Source organism: Meles meles, chromosome 14 (genome assembly GCF_922984935.1).
Source record: "Meles meles chromosome 14, mMelMel3.1 paternal haplotype, whole genome shotgun sequence".
Classification (NCBI taxonomy): domain Eukaryota; kingdom Metazoa; phylum Chordata; class Mammalia; order Carnivora; family Mustelidae; genus Meles; species Meles meles.
In genome coordinates this window covers 83,754,953-83,775,526 of record NC_060079.1, presented here as the reverse complement: position 1 = coordinate 83,775,526, position 20,574 = coordinate 83,754,953, and the positions used below count along the sequence as shown (strand labels likewise).

The window sequence follows — 20,574 nt, the reverse complement described above, 5'->3', positions numbered from 1 at the left end:
ACAAATATATTATTGCATTAATCCTGGGGGCCTTAAGATAACTCTAGTAGAAAGAAACATGTAAAGCTAGGGTTGTGAATGATATTAAATTAAAACGCTGTCTCTTACAGGGTCCTCCAGGTCCTCCTGGCCCCCCAGGTGAAAAGGTAAAAATATTTTTCATTTGACTTTCTTTGGCATTTGTATAAGGCTACTGCGAAATCACCCTTACTTACTTTTTAAAGTGTCTTTAAATAGTTTTGGAAAATTATATTTCCTCATCTATCTCTGTTAAACATCTGTCCATCCACCTATCCCTCTATCCATGCATCTGCCTATCCATTTGTCAGTCCATTTGTCTATCCGTCCTCATCCACCCATCCCTGTCCATCCGTCCATCAGTCCATCCATCCACCCATCCATCTGTCCGTCCATCCGTCCATCACATCCATCTCATCTTCATTCTTCCCCACCCATCCATCCACTCATGCGTCCCATCCCAGCCATCCATCCGTCCATCCATCCATCTATCCGTCCATCCCCATTCCTCTGTCCATCCATCCACTTCCTATCCATCCGTCTATCTTTCCTTCCATCAACCCTTATGCATTATTTTGGAAGCACTGATCTTTCCCTTAGTTTCCTATAGTCAGATTTTAAAGGCTTTAAATTGAAAAAAAGGTTTTATAGAATTTTTTCAATAACACTTTAAAAAAATTGTTAGTAGACATTGAATATAATGTGATCACAACTTTGTTGAAAATTTCATGGTAATTGTTGGAAGAAGTTCTTGCATTAACTCTACCCTGCTTTACATTTTATGTATTTTATGTGATATTTATTAGATGATTTTGAGCAAAGTAACATGGAAGCCTAATTTTTCATCAACAGGGGCAAATGGGCTTAAGTTTTCAAGGGCCAAAAGGTGACAAGGTGAGTACACATGGCTTTGGAGTGTTTTCATGTTTAAAATCACAGTTCTAAGTATAAAAGAAGTTTCAGCCTCTGAACCCCTTCTTGGTCCCTTACAGCCATATTAGCCTTCTCTGCACATCCTTCTTTAGTGTTTCCCTACAACGGAAAGCAAGAATTCACTGACATTTTCCACCTGTGATCTGACTGGCAGAGAATACAATGAGGCCATTAATTCTAGTTTTCTGTACACCGAGTTCAGTCAGAGTGTTTGCACGCAGTGAGAAAGCCAGACCTAGACTTTATTGTAAAAGAGTCAGTTGGCTATTAGTAGCACAACTCTGCTAACCCCTGCAGCGACGGAAGGCTGCCAGGCCTAAATGGGGAGGAAGTGAGCCACAGAAACAGGGAGGCACAGAATGGAGCAGGGGAGAAGGGAGACCGGGGTGGGGGGAGGCGGTCCCTGATCCTCTGCTAATCTCTCCACCAGTTTCCCTGGATCGGATCAGTGGAATGGGGCCGAGCTAGTGGGGATTCTGGGGATTGTGGTCGCACCTGCCCCAGGGCCCACATTCTCCACGGGTGTCCACACCGGTGTAGAGACCACCACTGGCGGGTGCCACGCGTGGCTGAGGCCTGGGCAGGTCTGGAGTGACTCTTGGCCTTTGCGTTCCACTCCAAATTTGGTCCAGTCTTTCCATAAACCTCACTATAAGGTGACCCTGTAAATTACACCGTTGAATTCTCTGGATCTTGCTCATTGTGCGGTCGCTGGGATTCTGCACTTCCGTTGCACGCAGCCGTTAGGATGCCGGAGGAAGAAAATTCATCATGACTGTCTTCTTTCTGGGCCACCTAAAGGCACCTCCTTTCTTCTTAGGCTCTCGGGGGCAGTTTATGCCCCTTTTCCTCCATCCAGATGCCATCAGACTGTGCATGTGTCCCGCTGTGGACACATAAACTGCCTAAAAACAGGCCTGGACGAGTTGGGAGACGTGTCTCATTTTGGTGTTCTTCCTTGATGTGGTGGCTTTCCTGACTCCGGAGGGTCTCCCGGCTTCGTGTCTTTACTGTGCCGTCTTCCTACCGAAAGCGAACTTTCTGCTGAGACAGGGATAGGTTAGAACAGAGATCATTTACATTTTTTAAAAATAGATGTTTTGTTTTAGGCTTTTCTCTGTCTGCGTTTTCTTCTTTGTATACGTAATGTTATGCCTAATTCATTCCCACTGTTTGAATCAACAGGGTGACCAGGGGGTCAGTGGGCCTCCGGGAGTGCCAGGACAAGCTCAAGTCAAAGAAAAAGGAGACTTTGCCACCAAAGGAGAAAAGGTATGAGATGGATTTTGTCCAGTGAAGGCTGGCCTTCTGATTTTGGACAAATGGAAGGGGATATAGGGAAACGGGGTCAAAATCTGGTTTCTCCAGTTACATTCCCCAGTGACCTACAGGACAGGCTTATAGGCTACCCACCCCACAGAATCCGAGCGTCTGGAGAGCAGAGGCAGCTGGAACTGGGTTAGAGCAAGGTTGTCCCCCCGGGTGAGGGCTTCGTAGATGCACCAGGTTGGGCTGGGCTGGGGCAGCGGCAGGGAGGCCAGCTGGGGGGTGGCAGGTCACAGCTGCCACAGACTGAGGGTAATTAGCTGCCCGTCTTAAACCCACAGCCTTGCCAGTGTTGGGATTTGAATATTGGAGACCAAGGAGAAATACCTTGTTAATATAGCAAGGAAAGGAATTTTTTAACTTTTGCATGTTCAGTGCATATAAAAACCAGTATAGCCATTAGTACTGATGGCTTACTCTCTTGCTCTTTTTTAAAAAATTCTTCTAGGGTCAAAAAGGCGAACCTGGATTTCAGGTGAGTACTCCGTTCTTGTTCATCATTGTTTTATGTAAATGTTCGTACTGGATTTAAGTTACAAGCTTACTCACCTTCTCTGTAATACTTGCATAATTTAATATTTTACTTAAATACCCTAATGACGCTCTTTTTTTGTTCTTTCAAGGGAATACCAGGGCTTGGAGAGAAAGGAGAGCCCGGAAAGCCAGGGCCCCGAGTGAGTACCTCCAAAGTCCTTTTGCTTCTTATAAAAGTACGTTCCTTCCTTTCCTGGAGTCCTAGGTTCACAGAAGCACGAGCGGAAGAAGCTGGTCGGGCTCTTTGGTTTCTCCCTGTCCTCTCCCGAAGGGCTCTCCTGGAGTCCGTGTGAGCAGGCATGAGGAGGCCGCCTCCATTTGAGAGTCCTCCCCGGGAGGCTGGGGCTCCGATCTCTCGGAAGAGCACCCGAGCCCAAGCCTGCTGGCTTCTCATTGGGAGCCCCCGTCCGCTTGCTCAGAGCGCTCGTGCCCTTTTCTGCTGCTTCGTGAGTGGCCGAGAGCTGAGATGCTCAGATGCCTCCCAGCCCGCAAAGCCTCCCACCCGCTGGTTTCCGGCTCCCACCCCGCAGTGATGGGGGGGACCTCCGTTGAAACGAATCCTCGGCATATCAGCCACCAACCCTTGCCATTCGGAAACTTCTCTGCTGTTCGCTGTGCGGCCAGATGCAACGCTTGCCTTAGGAGATGGGGAACTCCTCAGGCTCTGTTGTTGAAGGATTGACAAGTCCACTTCTGCTGTCCCGTTTCCATAGCCGCCCTGCGTCGACGGCATTTCTCACTCCGTGCTACTCTCAGACACGCAGCTTCCCGGCCTGGATGCTGGGGAGTGTTTGTTATTGCTTCCATCAAATACTGATGTCTCTCTCCATCTTTATTGCACAGGGAAAACCTGGAAAAGATGGCGAAAAAGGAGAAAAAGGGAGTCCAGTAAGTAGTTCTCTGTAATTTTTAAAAAAATATTTTAATTATTTATTTGACAGAGAGAGACACAGAGAAAGAGGGAACATGAGCAGGGGGAGTGGGAGAGGAGGAAGCAGGCTTCCCGCTGAGCAGGGAGCCTGAAGCGGGGCCTTGATCCCAAGACCCTGAGATCATGACCTGAGCTGAAGGCAGACGCTTGACGACTGAGCCACCCAGGCAGCCCTTTCTCTGTAAATTTTAAGCGCATACTGTTGGCTTGGCTATTGCTTACGAGGGGTGCTGTCCGTGTCCCCCCACAGGGCTTTCCAGGCGACACGGGGTACCCGGGACTTCCAGGCCGCGAAGGTTTCAAGGTAAGCCATGACGCTACAGAAGCATTCCTAAAGCATGGGGCTCAAATAATCAAAATTACTGCCCTCCCTATGAGCAACACACACCTTCACTTCGTGGGGGTTTTTTTGACGCATATGATTTTTTTAGAAAGAGGAACTTAAAATGTTCCACTCGTTGAGGTTTTTAGGTTTTTATGTGTCTTTTGTAGTAGATGAATTTTATCTGGTTACGGAACCATAAAAAATGCAGACAGAGTGAAGGAAAGCAAGCTTGTTTAACTTTCCTGTTACTGATCAGAAGTGCGCAGAACGCACAACCTTCCTGTGCGTTCACGCGCACACACCCCTCTAGAACAACAGGGGCTGTGCGGGGCGTCCAGCTTCCTCCCTTAAGGACATGGTGTGGATACGTCGGAATGGACATGCGCAGCCGCCTGGGACATCCTGCGTCCATGCCTTGTGCTGCGTGGTGTGTGGGTCGTACCCACACGCTCACAAGCACAAGAATTTGTGTTCACTTGTCTGATCATTCCCTGTCACAGATTCCCACACGCCCTTTTTCTGGACAAGTGCTTGTTATCAAACTACAAAATATTTGTCGACGTGACAGGCAGAAAACACTCACTGATGGGAGACTAGGTAGCCCGAGTCTCTGCTAACGGAAATAGCTTTGGAACAGCATCTCCAGCAGCAGCTCACGGGTGGGGGCGGGCCTCGCAGCTCATGAAAGCCAGGGACGCAGGGAAAGATCCTTCGCTGACGCCGGCACTTTTGAGGCGGTCCAACCTTGTAGGCTTTAAAAGCTAAGTATGTTCAGGATGTTTTCGCTAAGATATTTTTTAAGTCTCGCAGATACTTCTAAAGTCTCATATTCAAATCAGAAAAATCAAAGCATCTAATGTGGGTTTACTGCTAAGTTTATTGCTTGACTTAAAGGGGGCAGCTGTGTTCACGGAGTATGTGCAGGTCTTGGGACTCCCGAGGTGGTGTTATGGGGCTTATGTAAGACATCGGACATAGCACGATTAATTCCTTTGGGTTTTTCCTTCTAATATGAATGAAATTAAGCCTAAAGGTGATTAGAATTTCTCACGCAATGTTTTCAGGTCATGCTGGATTTTAGGGCGGAAAGATGAAACCACAGATATCCTTTCATTCTGACTTCTGGTGCAGGTTTAGACAGCCTTACACCTAAAAACCTCTGGTAAAATGATTTCCTTAAGAAAACGTGTTTAGAAATCAGAAGCTTTCGTTCCATTTATTTTTATTTCATTGAAAAACCGCCAGATACTAATTCAACTCAGGATTGACTCTGTTCGCGTTGCCCAAGGGAGCGATCGGACACAACAAACATCGAGAGCTGCTTTGTCATGTGAGCAGTTAGACTCCCGGGGACGATTTGCGGAAATCCTTCTTTCCGCGCGTCCCGGTCCCGCGAAGCAGAGGGGCCTGCGTCCGTTTTCGCTGTAGTAGGTGCAGGAGCAGCGTAGGTGGGCGCAGTCCTTCCTTTTCTGGAACGAGAAGTTGAGCCATGCTTTCCTTAAGACAATTTTCTAGTCAACAAATACAGTATTTCTTCTCTCGTAGGGAGACAAAGGTGAAGCGGGTCCTCCAGGCCCACCTGGAATTGTGAGTAGAAGCGCTATTTGGTCGTCTGTCGGGATCTGGGGCCACGTGCCCCACAGCGTTTTTACGATGATGATGTGTGTGTGTGTGTGTGTGTGTGTGTGTGTAAAGAGGGCGCGTGTTGTTTAAAATCATAAACTTATATTCTATATTGTGTAGCATTTGGTACTTACGTTTTATTATATTTCGATAATTTCTGCATTTCCTTGACCACAGACACCGAAAAGATTTGCCCGTGGATAACGATAAGAGCAAAACTTTTTGAAACTTTTTTTTTTTCTGATGGTCCATTAGGGAAAATGCTGAAAGAAACTGACACCCATAATTTGACTCTCCGTAGTAAAACCGTCTTCACGTCTGCAGATAGCATTTTACTTCTTGTACAGAAGTGCGTGGGTGGCGAATGACTTCTTGGGGTGCGCTTTCTGGAATGGGATGGCTGTGGGGAAGCCCGGAACCTCCTCCCCCAGACGCGGAGCCCCTTTCCATACCTGTGACCTGGCAGCCACGGTCGAGTGGTCTGTTGGTATCGCGGCCGCAGATTGTAATGACGTCCGTGAATTTAATTGCCACAAAGGAACTCTATTTTAAGGGCAATCTGCATTATTTGGTTTTGTCATTTTCCTTGGATTCCCCTGATTTAGAGTCGTGCTGCCCTAGTTCACTGCTTTGTAGCACGTTCTTGGCCTCTATCCATCCGTTCTTAAGGAAGTCCCACTTTGGACCATTTCAAAAAACAAAACCAGAAACCCACCAACACAACAGAATACCCCTTCCAGGGATCCGTGCGCGCGTCCCTGTGACTTCCGGCGGGGGACACGGCAGGGTGCTGTGTGAGCACTCCGTCAGCGCACTGTTCACGTAGCGGCTTGTGCGGACACTTAGAAGTTCACAATAAACCCAACCCTCAGAATTCACACTCTTCCGGCCTGACTGCTCGGGGGCCTGCGGACGGCCGGTTAAGACAGAGGAAGCAGAGCCGCGCGGGCTGCTGGGGGTCCGTGTCCTGCTGCCTCACGACTCCCTACCCCGCTGTGCCCCAACTAGAAAAACGTGCAACAGAATCGGCTGCTGGGGGTCCGTGTCCTGCTGCCTCACGACTCCCCACCCCGCTGTGCCCAGCTGTTTCTCACTCTCCCCTTTCTTGAGATGGTTTGGAGATGATTAGTCTCTCCTCCGTGCTGCCATAAGGTACAGCCCACCCACTCCCCTGCCGCTCTGTGATGGTCTGTTCTGTAATTCAGGCAATCGGCCCAGGACCCTCGGGAGAAAAAGGAGAGCGGGGGTACCCGGGCGCCCCAGGGTTGAGAGGAGAGCCAGGCCCCAAAGGTACATTCCGTTTCTCCGTTTCCTCCTCCCCCTTCTCTCCTGCCCCCCCTTCTGTTCTCTGCCCTCTTTCCTCCTCCCCCCTCCCCGCTCCTTCCCCCTCCTCCCCCACCTTCTTCCCTCCTCCTCCTCCCCCATCCTTCCCCTACCCCTCTCTTCCCTCCCTCCCTCCTCCTCCCTCCTTCCTTCTGTGCTTCTCTTGCTTTACCTTTCTTCCATTTCCACCAGTTTCCACCTGTGCTCTCATGGTTTGGTAACAGCGACAGGCCTTGCAGGCCCGCCTGGCGACGGAGGCCTGTCTCAGACTCAGGTCTGCCTTCCGTCCCGGCGCTGGGCCTCCTAGAGCGTCTCCATCCAGCCCTGTAGGGCCAGGGCGCTGTTTCCGCCCTTGCCCTTCCCTCACGCCGCAGCTGGCCCAGGGCCTCGGGGACAGACCCGCAGGCTCAGTTTGACGGACTCTCCCTTCTCTTTGAAGGTTTCCCGGGATTGCAAGGCCAGCCAGGCCCTCCAGGTGAGCATCCTTGGCTGACTGTGTGGGAATAGTCATACGACATCTGTGTGGTTTGTATCCCGAGTGTGTGTTTCACGTTTGTCAGTGAGCTGCGAGAAATGGCTGCCGATTCTGTTGCACGTTTTTCTAGTAATGACGGCAAGGTGTGTTCACGGCTCTGGTCGTTGACTTCGGAAGTCACAGGCGGCCATGGGGTTGTGTGTGTTCCTGGGGGGGTTCTCATGTCTCTCCTCAAGTCCTCCCATCTCTCCCTGGCTCGGACCTGCCCCCGTCTCCTTGCCGCCTGCCCAAGGACGCAGGTCCCCAGGGGCCTGCAGGCTCCTCTCTGTCAGCGCCCACATTCCCTGTCTCCGGGGAGCCTTTGTTTCTCTCCTGGGAACAGACTCAGCTGAAACCCCTCACTGATCTAACCAGCTCTGGTCTAGTTTGTCCGTGGGCGTCCCACGTGCCTCGCTTGTACTTAGTGTGTGATCCTGCTGTGCCCACTGCTTTGTTAGCGGTGCGGTTCCTGTGTGTGTACGTGCGCACACGTCTGTGTGCGCATGTCTGTGTGTGCGCGCGTGTCTGTGTACAAGCGCTTGTGTGCGTGTGTGCAAATGCGTGCGCATGCACATCTCCCCGGCCCCTGGAGCAGGTCAGAAAGGCTGTGAGGGAAACCCACATGTGCGCTGGAATCCATACCACAACCCAGTGCCCGCAGTCCTTACGTTCTTCGTTTTGTGTGTTTTTTATTTAGTTTTGTGTTTTATTCGTTTTCATCATTTCCCTCTCCGACAGCTCATCCGCTATAATTTCTCCCAGGGCTCGTTCCTTTTTGCTGGAACATGTTACCCCCAACCCCGTCCGGCGCTGAGGACTTGCTCCAGCCCCCGCGCGGGTGCCTCACTGCCTGCCTTCCTGCTGAAGCTGTGGATCTAGCTTTCAAATCACCCTTCTCTGTTTCCATCCACTTTCTTCTCTGCGGGCATGAAAATGCTGACCTTCCAGCCATCCCAGTGGACACGTCACTCTGTGTCTGCCCTTGGTGTCCGCTGGGTTTACTTCTAACGCTTTTATCTGCCTGTTAGCCTCTTAACTTACAGTGTTTCCAGAGGTCTGAAACTGCTCTGGCCTTATCTGCTCTCCCCTGGTCAAAGCCCGGCCTCGGGCCCAGCAGCACTGCACTCGGGAGCCCTGGGGTCCTTTCCTGGAGCCAAGCTGGGGGCTTCCTCCCCTCCCGTCGTGGGGCCTTCAGCCCCAGCCCCCAGGGGCCGCCTTTGGTCTTGTTGGCACTGATGAGCGCACGTGAGGGTTAGCATTTCTTCTCCCACGACTGCAGCTCCTGCTCCGCGGTCGCTCGTCTTCCTGGGCGCTCCCTCCTCTGAATTCTGCTCTTTAAGGCCGCAGACACCGGCCCGCTCCTGGTGGCTGGGGCTGGGAGCAGAGGCCCGAAGGGCAGCCCCGAGCTGATGCTCCTGCCGGCAGGAGCGGGAGATGTCTGTGCCCACCCGGCACGGCGGCCCCGCCCTCTTATCCCCCAACTCCGCTCTCCGTGTTCAGACTTAACGTCACGCTCCTCCCAGAACCTCGTCTTTGTCCTTAACTTCACTTCTCAGCTGTTCCATTCCCATCGCCAGCCCAGTTCCCGTCCCCGGGCCTTGTGTCCGCTTTTCTTTGGTGGCATTTTCATGCCCTGAGCCTCTACGTGGAATGACATCGACCCTCACTGGCCGTTTCATTCACGCGGTGGGAATACTATTTGCACCCAAAAAAATGCACAGATTTTTTCGTGTCTGGGTAGTGAGGCCCTTTTTCTTAATGGAAAGTCGTGGAGGCGTTTGTCTGCCGCACAGGCAGGGTCGGAAGCCTGACAGTTCAGTTTGTTCTACTTCAGCAGAGCGGGTCCCCTTCCAGGGGCGGCAGTGCCGTGCCCTCGAACACAGCTAAGAAAGTCAGTCTGTGCCGTGGGCCTTGACCCCGCACCGCGGCTCCTTACATGAGAGTCCGTTCTGGTTTCAGGCTTTCCGGTACCAGGGCAGGTCGGAGCTCCTGGCTTCCCGGGGGAAAGAGGCGAGAAAGGTGAACAGGGCTTTCCGGGCACATCTTTGCCAGGACCGAGCGGACGGGATGGGCTCCCGGGCCCCCCTGGGCCTCCCGGGCCCCCTGGACAGCCGGGCCACACAAGTAAGTGCTCTTGGGGACCATGGCACGTGGCGTCTTGCGTAGGAAGGTGTCAGGCCAGAGCTAGCAGGGCGCGGGAAGGACGCTCAGAGTTGGCGTGTTACAGAAGCACAGGTGTCCGGGGGTTGGCGAGTCATTCATGTCCCACTGAGGTGTCTCTGCCACGTTAGTCAGGCCACGGAAAGGAGTAGTAAAAATAAAACAGTGAAACCGGTTAAAGAACCACATTAAGCAGGTCTGAGGCTCCCGGCATCCTGGTGAACAAGTGAGTCGTGTGGTTCTACTGACAGAGTAGCTCCTCGTTCGTCTGGTACACGCTCCGTAAGCAGGAAGGGACTGCAGGGGACAGTCTGGGTGGGGACCGAACTGACAACTTCACCTCTGAGGGGACTTAGCGTGCACGGGTCTCACGTCAGCCCACCGTCAAAGCTGAGCACGGAGCATGAACGCTTGACTCAGTTAGGGGGTCCCGCGGTCCCCGAGTGATACCAGTGCAGGACGTAAGACAGTTTCAGACGAGTTCATCCCGTGGGAACGCGTGCAGGTTTTTAAGGCACGTCTTGCCGTGTCACTCCCAGTGTGAGGCCCGCGAGTGCCCAAAGCCCTAGTCTTCTGGGGGGCTGATGGAGGGGGGTCCGTATGCAGCATATCCCGGCGGTTTATTTGCTGGAGTGAGGACACCTCGTTAAGAAAGGGCGTTCGCAGGGCTGTGGGTCCCTGCATAGGTCGGATGCGGAACCTGGGGCAGCAGTGGATTCCAGGCTGGACGCTTCCCTGGGAAGGGATTAGCACGAGTTGTTTTTTTTCCTCCTTTTTTTTGAAAATTTTTTGTTCATTAGAGAGAGAGTGCACGAGTGAGAGCCTGAGCAGGGAGGAGGGGCAGAGGGAGAGGGGGGAAGCAGACTCCCCGCTGAGCAGGGAGCCCCATGTGGGGCTTGACCCCAGGACCCTGAATCATGACCTAAGCAGGAGGCAGACACCCAACCCACTGAGCCCCCCAGGTGTCCCATGGCTCAGTTTTTTCATGTGTAAAATAAGGATGATGTGTGTACTCGTAAGGTAGGAAGGAGGTAAGACACGGGACAGGACAAATGAACCGAAATGTGCTCTAGGGTCATCAAACAGGTGTTTTGTAAGTCACAGCCCGTGGTGGCGCTTGGCCAGATGGGAGCTGGGCGGGGCCTGTTTCCAAGTTAATGTTGTAGGATTATTTCGAAGCAAGGTAAAACCGGGTCTCCAGCACTTACAAGTAGCCTCAGAGCGGTTCGGTGTTTCCGTAGAGCTGAAGAAGAGAGGTGCAGACCCTCACTTCGGGTGGTGGGACTGGTCCTGTAACTTATGCCGATCCGTTTCAGATGGAATCGTGGAGTGCCAGCCTGGGCCGCCAGGGGACCAGGGCCCCCCCGGAATTCCAGGGCAGCCAGGACTGACGGGCGAGGTTGGAGAAAAAGGTAAGAAGGTCATACTTTTAAAAAAATGATGCTGGGAAGGGGACACAGTTCTGCACGTGGGTGGGCATTGGCGCACTCTTCCTGTGTTTGGAACGCTCGTCCCAGTCCGTTCCTAGGATGGGGCTCCCCACTGGAGCTCCGCTGGCTGTCCCCTGGTTGGGCCTCCAAGGTGGGTGAGGGGGTGGGGGAGACATCGTGAGCTGCCTCCTGGAGGCAACGGGGTGCTGTGGCCCGGACACATTACACTCCTTACTGTCCGCATGGCCCGCAGAGCAAACCCTCAGACCAACACCTTAGTGCGATCTCGGTTCAGAGTTTGAGAGTGCCTTTCTGCAAGAGCAGATGTGTTTCTTGAGCCGAGTCACAGTCGTGCACCTAGAACACTTGCCAGGCCTCCAGGCCCTGGTCCCACCGTCCGTGTGAGCAGAGGAGCTGCGCTGGGACTGGGCCCCTCCCCCCTTGCTCTCAGGTGATCGTTACTGATCGCCATCGTTTTCTGTCGCCCCAGCCCAGGGCACATGGTCCTCTCTTCACTGTCATGCCCACAGAGGGTTCTCACCGTGTCCGCAGTCCTGTCTGAGCGTGTCGTACCCCTCGGACAGTCAGGTGGTGGTGTGTCTCTTAGCAGCTGGAGAGTACAGCAGCCAAGGCTGCCCCAAAACCAAGCCCGCTGGGCACCGTGGCTGGCTTTAGATTGCAGAGGATTCTACCTCTCCCAAAGTCTGCCACACAAATGCCGCACGGGAACAGTTGCAGCTAACACCTTAGGAGTCTACATTTCGGAGGCCCTGTTGGACGTGGTCTCAGAAGTCATCCCGGAGGGCCAGTGAGCACTCCGTGTCAGTGACTCCCTCTGGCTACCAGCCGAGCCGGGAGTCCCCTGGGATGACACGGGGTCAGGAGCTTCTCCATGTGGAGACCTCCATCCTCCTGCTGTGGCACCGCCAGCCGCCCCAGCCTGGGGTCGCAGTGTGCGTCCCCATGAGCGAACCCTGCGGGGCCCAGAACTCAGCTGGCTGCCGGCCGACTTGCACGGTCCCCACCCCGTGCATGGGCCCCTGTTCTGCCTTTGCTGTGCTTCAGGGACACGGACTGTCTCTGCGGCCGTGTCTGCTCCCGGCCATGGGCTCTGGTGGAGTGCCGCGCGCAGGACAGTTCGCCTGTACGTACGCACCCCTGCGTTCCTTCTGTAGGTCAGAAAGGAGACAGCTGCCTCATCTGTGACACAACGGGACTTCGTGGGCCCCCTGGGCCGCAGGGCCCCCCAGGAGAAATAGGTAAGAGCCCCGACATGACCAGGATCAGGCCTGACTTGGCTTCCGTGGGCCGGAGCCTTCACAGTGAAATGTGTCTCGCGCCACACGAGACTCACTTTCCGCATTCAAACCAGAGCCTAATAGTGAGAATATTAGGTCAGACTTCCGGGGTTTTTGAAAAATCACCAAGATGAAAATCATCTTGATGATTGGAAAATCATCAAGAGGACCTAAAATTTGGCACCACAACGAATCCCCAAAGGTCAGCAGCATATGGTTTTCTCAGCAACACAACCTCCGTCCCTCCACCGAAGCGAAGGGCAGGTTTCTGTTGGAAGCCGTCCCGGGGCACGGGGGCGGGGGTGGCATGGGGGTCTGGTCACCAGTTGCTTTTGTGGTGCTTGTCCAAACTCAGGGTCACTGGGAGCATTTCTGTCACTCTGTGGAGATCCCTCAGACACCGTCCACAGATGTCTGTGCTCTTGAATCCTGAGAACGAAAGGTTTGGGGTTTGGGGGACGTGTCTCGTCAGTAATGTGCTGCATCTCTCTTGGCTTCTGAAAGGTTTCCCGGGACAGCCAGGGGCCAAGGGCGACAGAGGCTTGCCTGGCAGAGATGGTCTGGAAGGATTGCCTGTAAGTAAACCTGTCTGAGTTTGCGTACTTTCTAGAAGTTGCCTCCAAGCCGACCCACAAATGTGTATGTTGTTGCGTTTGCAGATAGAGCTGCTGCTGCGTGATTTGGGCACTGGTCAGGCATGGCTTTGTCTAGCAGTTAGAATTACTCCCCGTGTCCTCACCCGAGGGGGAGCAGGACTGTGGAGTCTGGAATCCCCACCTTGCCTGCCTCTCTCCTCACCTGGTCAGAATTCAGTTGCCACGTACCTGTGTCCGGGGGCAGCTGGGTGCTGTCACCTTCCCACGGGGTCTCGGGGGCTCTTAAAACAAATGGTGCCACCAGGAGCCACCTGCCAGCAGCTCCGTGGTCCACTCACACTGTCACTTAAAAACACAGTAGTAAGTTCCGTGCCCGTATGACTGTGGATAGATGCAGCGGCACCGGTCTGTTGCCCTCGAGGAATTCCACATTCCTTTCTTCCTCTCTCACAAAGAGAGGTTTTGAATATTCGTACCCACCAGTATCTGTTGTGAAGACGCTTTTCTAAGTTTACAGATGAAACAATCTCAGATTGACACGAAACTTTGCAGTTAAATGAAAACCAGCACCCTGACTCTCCTAGTTTATTTCAAAAGCAGCCATCGACTGGAAGAGAAGCGTCATAATGCCAAGCACCGAGGGCCATTTTCACCGAGGGAAACATTTTCCCATGTTTCCTTCAGAAACAGCTCTGTTTCTGAAGCGCGTAAACCTTAGGGCCTGGTTCTCGTATGTTCTTTGTTCTTCTAAGCTCTGCGAGCTCAGCTGCTTTCCACACTTTCTTTCATTACTGCTTTCCCTTTTGCTTTTCTTTTTTCTTCTGTCCCAGGACGAAAGTCAAATCTCTGGCATTTTACTCCTTTTTGATGTAGCTCTTCCACATTCTCGATGTTTAAAGATTGTACTGGCAGCTTCTCTGGAAGCGGGTCAGGGCCGCAGTGAGTTGAAACGACCCCGACGCAGCTGGGATCGAGCAATCGCTTCCTCCTTTGAAGTTGGATCTTGGGATTCTGCTTCCAGAACCTCCCTGGTGCCTGGGGAGCTAAGTTACAAGTCACAATTGTTTAAAATATTTCTAAATAAATGAGAAGTTCACATAACTGGGAAGCCCTGACTCTGGCGGGGATCAAAGCCAGAAGCGCTTTGAAGCGGCAGCCGACGACGCGTTTAACCTCTGGACATGGTCTTTATCTGCTTGGCCTTCCTGGAAGCTTCCTGCCTCGACTCTGCCTGCAACCCCATCCAGACACCAGCCCCCCAGCCCCACAGCCGATAGAAGTGGGAAGAGAGGAAGGAGGGAGAAGGACAGTTGAGGACAAGTCCCGATGAAGAATAAAACAGAGCAACCGCACCACAAAACGTCTAACCCCCGTCTCCCCCATCAGGCACTCCTTTCTCTCTGTAGACGGCCAAGTTTGTAAAAAAAAAACAAAAACTGTTTCTGGGTAAATAGTTGAGTTGAGCAGGTAGTAATTTTTCTTATGTTTGCGGCTGTCGCGTAGCTGCACGCTGTAATTGCTCACAGGTGCGGCCCTCCCGTTCTGAGTGAGGCTGGGCTGCAGGAGGTCCCGCGACCCGCCAGAGCGTCCTGGACAGTAGATGATGATGGAAACAGAGGAGAAGCTCTGCCTTCCTGTTTGAATTGGAAAGCATTTTTGTGGCACGTCCTTTTGAAGGCCGAGGTGTGGGTTTCGGGAAAGAGGGACGGACACAAGAGGCTAGCTCCACGCGGGGACCTGAGCGGGTTTCGGGGCCATTGGGACAGTCAGCGGAAACAGCTGTGACACCCCATGGCGGTGGCGCTTTTTCGAGGCAGACCGGACAGTCGTCGATCGCCTCTGATCTGCGGAGCCGAGGCGAGGTGTTCAAGGCAGCGTTTGATTCCTCCTCATTCATGTTGGGAGATGTGGATCCAAAGACCTTTGAATTGCTGAAGACTGAGACATTCTGTGGCAGAGGAGCCATGGGAGGTATGCTAGGGTCAAGATGTCGCCTTTCAAAAAAAAATACCTAGATTTCTTTGTTGAATGATAGCCGTCAAGGTCACTGTTATCACGGTGAGAAATGGTGCATCCCCACTGTACGCTCACAGTCCTGGAAAACTGTATGTCAAGGCTGTGAATGATCACCGTGAAGTAACACTGATCCTTCCAGGTGGAGAAAACCATAGATCGGTCGTAATTTCTTATGTTGTGGTTTATTTTCTAATGGGCGAGTATTGCCAGTTTAACTTCCACTTCCTGCAGTACCTCCTCGCTGCAGACGTTCAGTACGCAAGGACGGAAAGCCGCGGGCCTGCCCCCCGCACCCCGCAGACCGGTGGACAGAGAGATGGACAAGGAGAATGGTCTGTGTAACGAGGACCGTCGCCTTCACCATGGAAACCCAGGACACGTGTCAGGGAGGGCTTCACGGGGGATTCACAGCCGAGCTCGATTTAAGGATGCATGGGAGCTCATGTTACCTCGGGAGAGAAAGCTACGAGATACCACAACACCTTCGAACTAAGTCATGACTTTTCCAAGCCCCCCACCCGCCCCACCGAGGTTCTCGGAGTGTCCTCCCTCACCTGTTCCGAGTCAGGAGCGGTGTGTCGAGAGGGCCTTGAAACGTGGTGGGCACATGACAAACGGCGCCCACTCTCAAATCTAAAGATTGTGGGAATTTGGGTCCGTCCCTTGTCTCCCAGCTCCTTCCTCTGTGTTACACACCCACACAGAAGGGTGTGGGCACATGTGACTCGATATGTCCAAGAGCCATTTCCGAGGGAGTGTGTGAGAAGGAATTGGAATTAAATGATTCGTTCAAGAGTCTGCATCCTGCCAAGTCAGCAGGGAGGCCGAGAGATTTCTTTCTCAGGCCTCAGGGAATGAGTGCTTGAGACAAGTATTTGAAAACCTCGTGAACGCCAATTCTCAGAGAGGCTGGAGGAGAGACCATCTGTGGGTGTGGGCGTTCCTTGAAGATTTAACTTTCCAGGAACTGGAGAATGTGCTAGGGTGTGTCTCCTGGGGAAGTCCGTTCTCTTTTGCTGACCGCTCAAAACAGCGGTGTTGGCGCTGGCCGGTCTCGCTCCCCAGACTCTCCTCTCCCCGTTGCTGCAGTCCGGCCCTCAGACGCTTAGCCCGTCTGCACCTGCAAGCCCTTTCTCCAGTTCCTGGCCCCAGAAGTTGCACACTCAGCAGCTTCCAGCACTTGCTGGAACGTTCTCGCAAATGTTAGCCGCTGTAAGGGACAAGACAGCTCCCCCGGGGCTGTCCCAGAAGCTGGGTTCCCAGTCCCACACTCTCCTTCCCCCCGCCCCAGCCTGGCCTCTGTTTGTAATACCTATAGGAAAGACTTTTATTTCTCAGTGTTTTTAAGAGAAACAACAAGTGAGAGGTCAGATCATGGCTTTGTCACAGAGCTATTGACTTGCTTCTAGAAAATAAATAAGCTTGACCATACTGCCATTTTTTAAGGCGGTGACTTTCTAATATCACTGTTGCCTGTGTAACAATTCTGGGCACCGACCTCTTCCATTTTGCGCTTGTAGGGCCCGCAAGGCACACCAGGGCTGATGGGCCAGCCGGGAGCCAAGGGAGAGCCTGGTGAGATTTACTTCGATGCACGGCTCAAAGGAGACAAAGGAGACCCAGGCTTTCCAGGACAGCCCGGGATGCCTGGCAGAGCAGGATCTCCTGGGAGAGACGGCCATCCGGGTCTGCCCGGCCCCAAAGGCTCCCCGGTATGTTTATTTCCAGACTTGGAATGCCCGCCGTAGAAGCGGACCTGCAAAGAATGAAGAAATGAGTTATTTGAGTCTTATCTGTGTGTTTTCATTTGGGTGGTGATTGGCACACGTGATATTCAGTGGTCCTGGGGGAGACTTAAGTATGTTGCTGTAGGCGTTGATGCTGCTGATGGGAACAGAGCGGGGGCAGGGCACAGGTGTCTTCTGATGCATTTCGGGCCGTCGGAAAGGCATCTGTGTGTTAGACGTTTGGATGTCAGATGGGAGGGGAAGTTTAGTGTTAGTGGCCTGCAAGTTATCCTTAAAAAGACGGTTCCAGATACAAATACTCCCCTCTTTGAAGTGTGTCCTTGTGCGGACACAGGAATGCTGGTGTCATTTATTAACTGCTCGTTGACCTTTACGGAGGTTGGGAGGCCGTGGATAGCATCGGCCAGTTAGACTCGGGTGCTTATTTATTGCAGATGGCGGGACACTGTAGACGGCGGCATGTGGGTGTGTCTGCTGGTAACGTTCCTTTTTCTCTTTGCATGTCAGGGGTCGGTAGGACTGAAAGGAGAGCGTGGCCCCCCCGGGGGAGTTGGATTCCCCGGCAGTCGCGGTGACAGCGGCCCTCCGGGGCCTCCAGGGTTTGGCCTTCCTGGTCCCGTTGGCGACAAAGGACAAGCGGGTTTTCCAGGGAACCCTGGCTCCCCAGGCCAGCCAGGTGAGGCCTGAGGACCTCGGGTGCGCAGAGCACTGGGCTCCCCGACGTGGGGATGAGAGTCTGGTGTCCGTTCTTCTGCAAGGTGGCCTGGCCCGGGCCCTCCGTGGCGATACTGTACCTTGCAGACTTGTGTGTGGGCAGGGCCAAGTGATGGGAGGAATCCGGCCACAGAGCAGCTGAATGATCGATGATGTTGTTCTTTTTTTTTTCTCGTTTTTTAAAATTTTTTTTTATTTGTTTATTTTCAGTGTAACAGTGTTCATTGTTTTTGTACCACACCCAGTGCTCCATGATGCCCTCCCTATTACCCACCACCTGGTTCCTCAACCTCCCACCCCCCTCGCCCCTTCAAAACCCTCTGGTTGTTTTTCAGAGTCCACAGTCTCTCATGGTTCATCTCCCCTTCCAGTTTCCCTCAACTTCCTCTCCTCTCCGTCTCCCCATGTCCTCCGTGTTCTTTGTTATGCTCCACAAATAAGTGAGACCATGTTGTTCTAATGAGACAGAGCCTCCCGGGTCAGGTGGGCCTTTACTGTGCAGGGCAGACCAGCGTGAGCCTGTTTTTTCCCTCTTTACCTATTTTCTGTGTCTCCCTGGTGAGCCGTCCACGTGGACTTCTGTGTGTCCCAAGCCAGGTGGTCTCAGCTGTCCACGGACTGGGGCCTGTGGGCGGATTCTGGGTGGTCCCTGCCTCGCCACTGCCCTTTGCTGTGGCGGCTGCAGTCATTTGTGCACTGTGTCCTGCGGGTCTCTGTGCCGAGGCCCCCTCCCCTACGGTCCCAAGGCTGGCGTGACCCTGCTCTCTTGCTGTGTACCGCCCACCGGGGTTTGGCTGGAGCTAGGCTAGGGTGAGGCTTTCCCACAGGCATGCTCCTGCCCCCTCACCCTGTGTGTTATCGGGGACTGAAGTGGTCGGGGGTGGGCCCCGTCCTGGCCCATGGCAGCCTCCCGGGCACGGGTCATGGAATAAGCTTCAGGCTGGAAACCGAGCACGTCCATAGTTCCCCAGGACCCCCCGGCTGCAAGAGCAGAGGCCGGGAGTGTGTGGGCGTGGAGGAGGGAAGGAAGAGTGCAGGACTAAGAAATGTCCTAGAAGTCGTGAAAATGAACAAAAGGGCTTTGGATGGTCACAGTTGTGGGGCTGGTAAGGCTTGAACCACGTAGTAAGTAGCTGCGTGACGAAAGCTGCCAACCAGGACTGTGGAAGAGGAATTAGGTGCCTCCCGTACTTGGGGGGACACGTTCCAGTGCCCCTGTGGAAGCCTGAAGCCAGGACAGTACTGAACCCCACATCCACTAGGTTTCTCCCGCGCGTACAGACCTATGACAACATTTGAGATGTAAGTTAGGCCTGGGAGGAGATGACCAAGAAGAACCAGGAATGAGCTAGAGTGCGCATCACACAGTGTCGTGAACATCGTGGACGCGTCTCTGTCAGCCTGCCTTCCCGTCCCTCGTGCACCCCTCCTCCCCTGACCAGGCGACGGGACCCAAGACCTCCGGGTGGGGTGACACGAAGTGAATGACGCGAGCACGTACGCGGCGTCCGGTTACCGTAGACCTGAGCTGCGCCACGGTTGACCGCGGGGAAGCAGACACGCCGTGGAACTGTTGGTGATGGGGGACGACCGCACGGCCTTCGTGCTCACCCAGCTGCCGCTTCTGTCACAAGCCATGTGTCCAGCCTGGGCTTTATCAGTTCCTGTCCCACCGGGAGCTCTTGCTTTCTTATCGCTGCATACTGGCACACTCATAAGCTCTGCCGCACGGGGCCTGCTAGCCTGTCTTCGCTGCAAGTATGAGCAGAGGGCCCTTGTGTATTTCTTACTGTCGTTCTCGTTGGTTGCGCGCCTGGTGATTACCTGGTGCCCAGTTGTGACTCCTCTGACCCTTGTTCGTGGTCTAGAGAGGATCCCAGAAACGTTTCTTTTTTGACTCCTTTGGGGGCAGAGAAATCCTAGGTTTGACTTAGGAAGAACCCCCCCCAATATTGGAAAAAGGACTTTTGACCCCTCCCCCCGTAGCTCCTGACTCCCAAACCAGCATCCCCAGGGTTCTTTGAGTCTGAAAACTTGCAGAGGCGCACAAAGGAACCCGGCACTTCTTGGCCAGGAACACAGTCAGAAAGACCAGCTGAGGAGACAGCAGCTTCCTAGCAGAAGGAAAGGAAGAAGCTTCCAGAGGCGTTGACAGCGCTGTCGGTCAGCGGTCTGTGCTCTGTGGGCTTGCCTCGCCGTCCAAACCCAGGCAGCTTCTGGATTCGAAGCGCAGGCTTCTTTGATGTTCCAGAGCCGCGTTTACTCTGCTGACATTAAAGGCCCATTCCCAGGTTGGAACTGGTAGCAAGTGCGTGCTGGGGCCCGTCGGCTGGCGTTTCTGAGTCTGCAGTGAAAGAATGTGTCGGCTGTGCCTGGGAGGCCCTTTTGTCTTGCGTTGGAGTACGGTGTGTGAAGAGTCCGTGCACACGGCTTGGAGGCGACGCCTGCACGTCCTGCCCGGGGCTGCTCCAAACGGCACACGGCCGTCCAGTCCCGCTTACGGATTGTGCTGAATCACTCACGTAGCACGTCCTCAAGATAACTGACCACCAGACGCACATAACTGAGGTCTGCTCAAGCAGCGCGGAGCTGCGGTGGTCTGATAAATCCAGGGAGAACACTGAAAGCGTTTCGACTTTGCAGGCAGGCAAATCAAGAAATCACTCAGGGTCATCTCTCCTCTTGTTACTATAGATTTCCTAGATTTTCATGACTCTTAGTTTAGATTCGTAGGGAATTCACAGATCAAACATCTAGGTCCTTTTGGCTATAAATGTGGCGGAAAAGAGGAAGAGCTCTCGTGAGAGATTCTAGAAAAGGAGAAGCAGGAAGTGGAGGGCTGCCCTGTGGGTACACAGCGTGCTCGGGACGGGATGTGGGCTCTCACGCAGCATCTTTGCTCTCTGCCTAGGTCCCAAGGGTGAAGCAGGAAGAGTCGTGCCCCTACCGGGTCCCCCCGGAGCACAAGGACTTCCGGGATCTTCAGGCTTCCCCGGGCCGCAAGGTACTCTCCGCGCTCTCGCTTGCCTGGAGGTGCGCTCGGAACAGTGACAGGCTTTTCTCACACGGACTGTTGGTCTTGCTC

At 53.5% G+C, this 20,574-nt stretch overlaps 1 protein-coding gene across 1 annotated transcript in view; it reads left to right on the top strand.

The window, feature by feature from the left end:
- Positions 1–20,574, top strand: part of COL4A1 (collagen type IV alpha 1 chain) — a 131,920-nt gene that overhangs the window by 85,318 nt on the left and 26,028 nt on the right. Inside the window, exons 11-27 of the mRNA XM_045977872.1 lie at positions 111–146; positions 871–912; positions 2,137–2,223; positions 2,726–2,752; positions 2,901–2,951; positions 3,655–3,699; positions 3,993–4,046; positions 5,613–5,654; positions 6,896–6,980; positions 7,453–7,488; positions 9,487–9,651; positions 11,004–11,099; positions 12,293–12,376; positions 12,920–12,990; positions 16,548–16,739; positions 17,283–17,451; positions 20,401–20,493. Coding sequence (XP_045833828.1) covers positions 111–146; positions 871–912; positions 2,137–2,223; positions 2,726–2,752; positions 2,901–2,951; positions 3,655–3,699; positions 3,993–4,046; positions 5,613–5,654; positions 6,896–6,980; positions 7,453–7,488; positions 9,487–9,651; positions 11,004–11,099; positions 12,293–12,376; positions 12,920–12,990; positions 16,548–16,739; positions 17,283–17,451; positions 20,401–20,493 — 1,375 coding nt within the window. The remainder of the gene's footprint in view (positions 1–110; positions 147–870; positions 913–2,136; positions 2,224–2,725; positions 2,753–2,900; positions 2,952–3,654; positions 3,700–3,992; positions 4,047–5,612; positions 5,655–6,895; positions 6,981–7,452; positions 7,489–9,486; positions 9,652–11,003; positions 11,100–12,292; positions 12,377–12,919; positions 12,991–16,547; positions 16,740–17,282; positions 17,452–20,400; positions 20,494–20,574) is intronic.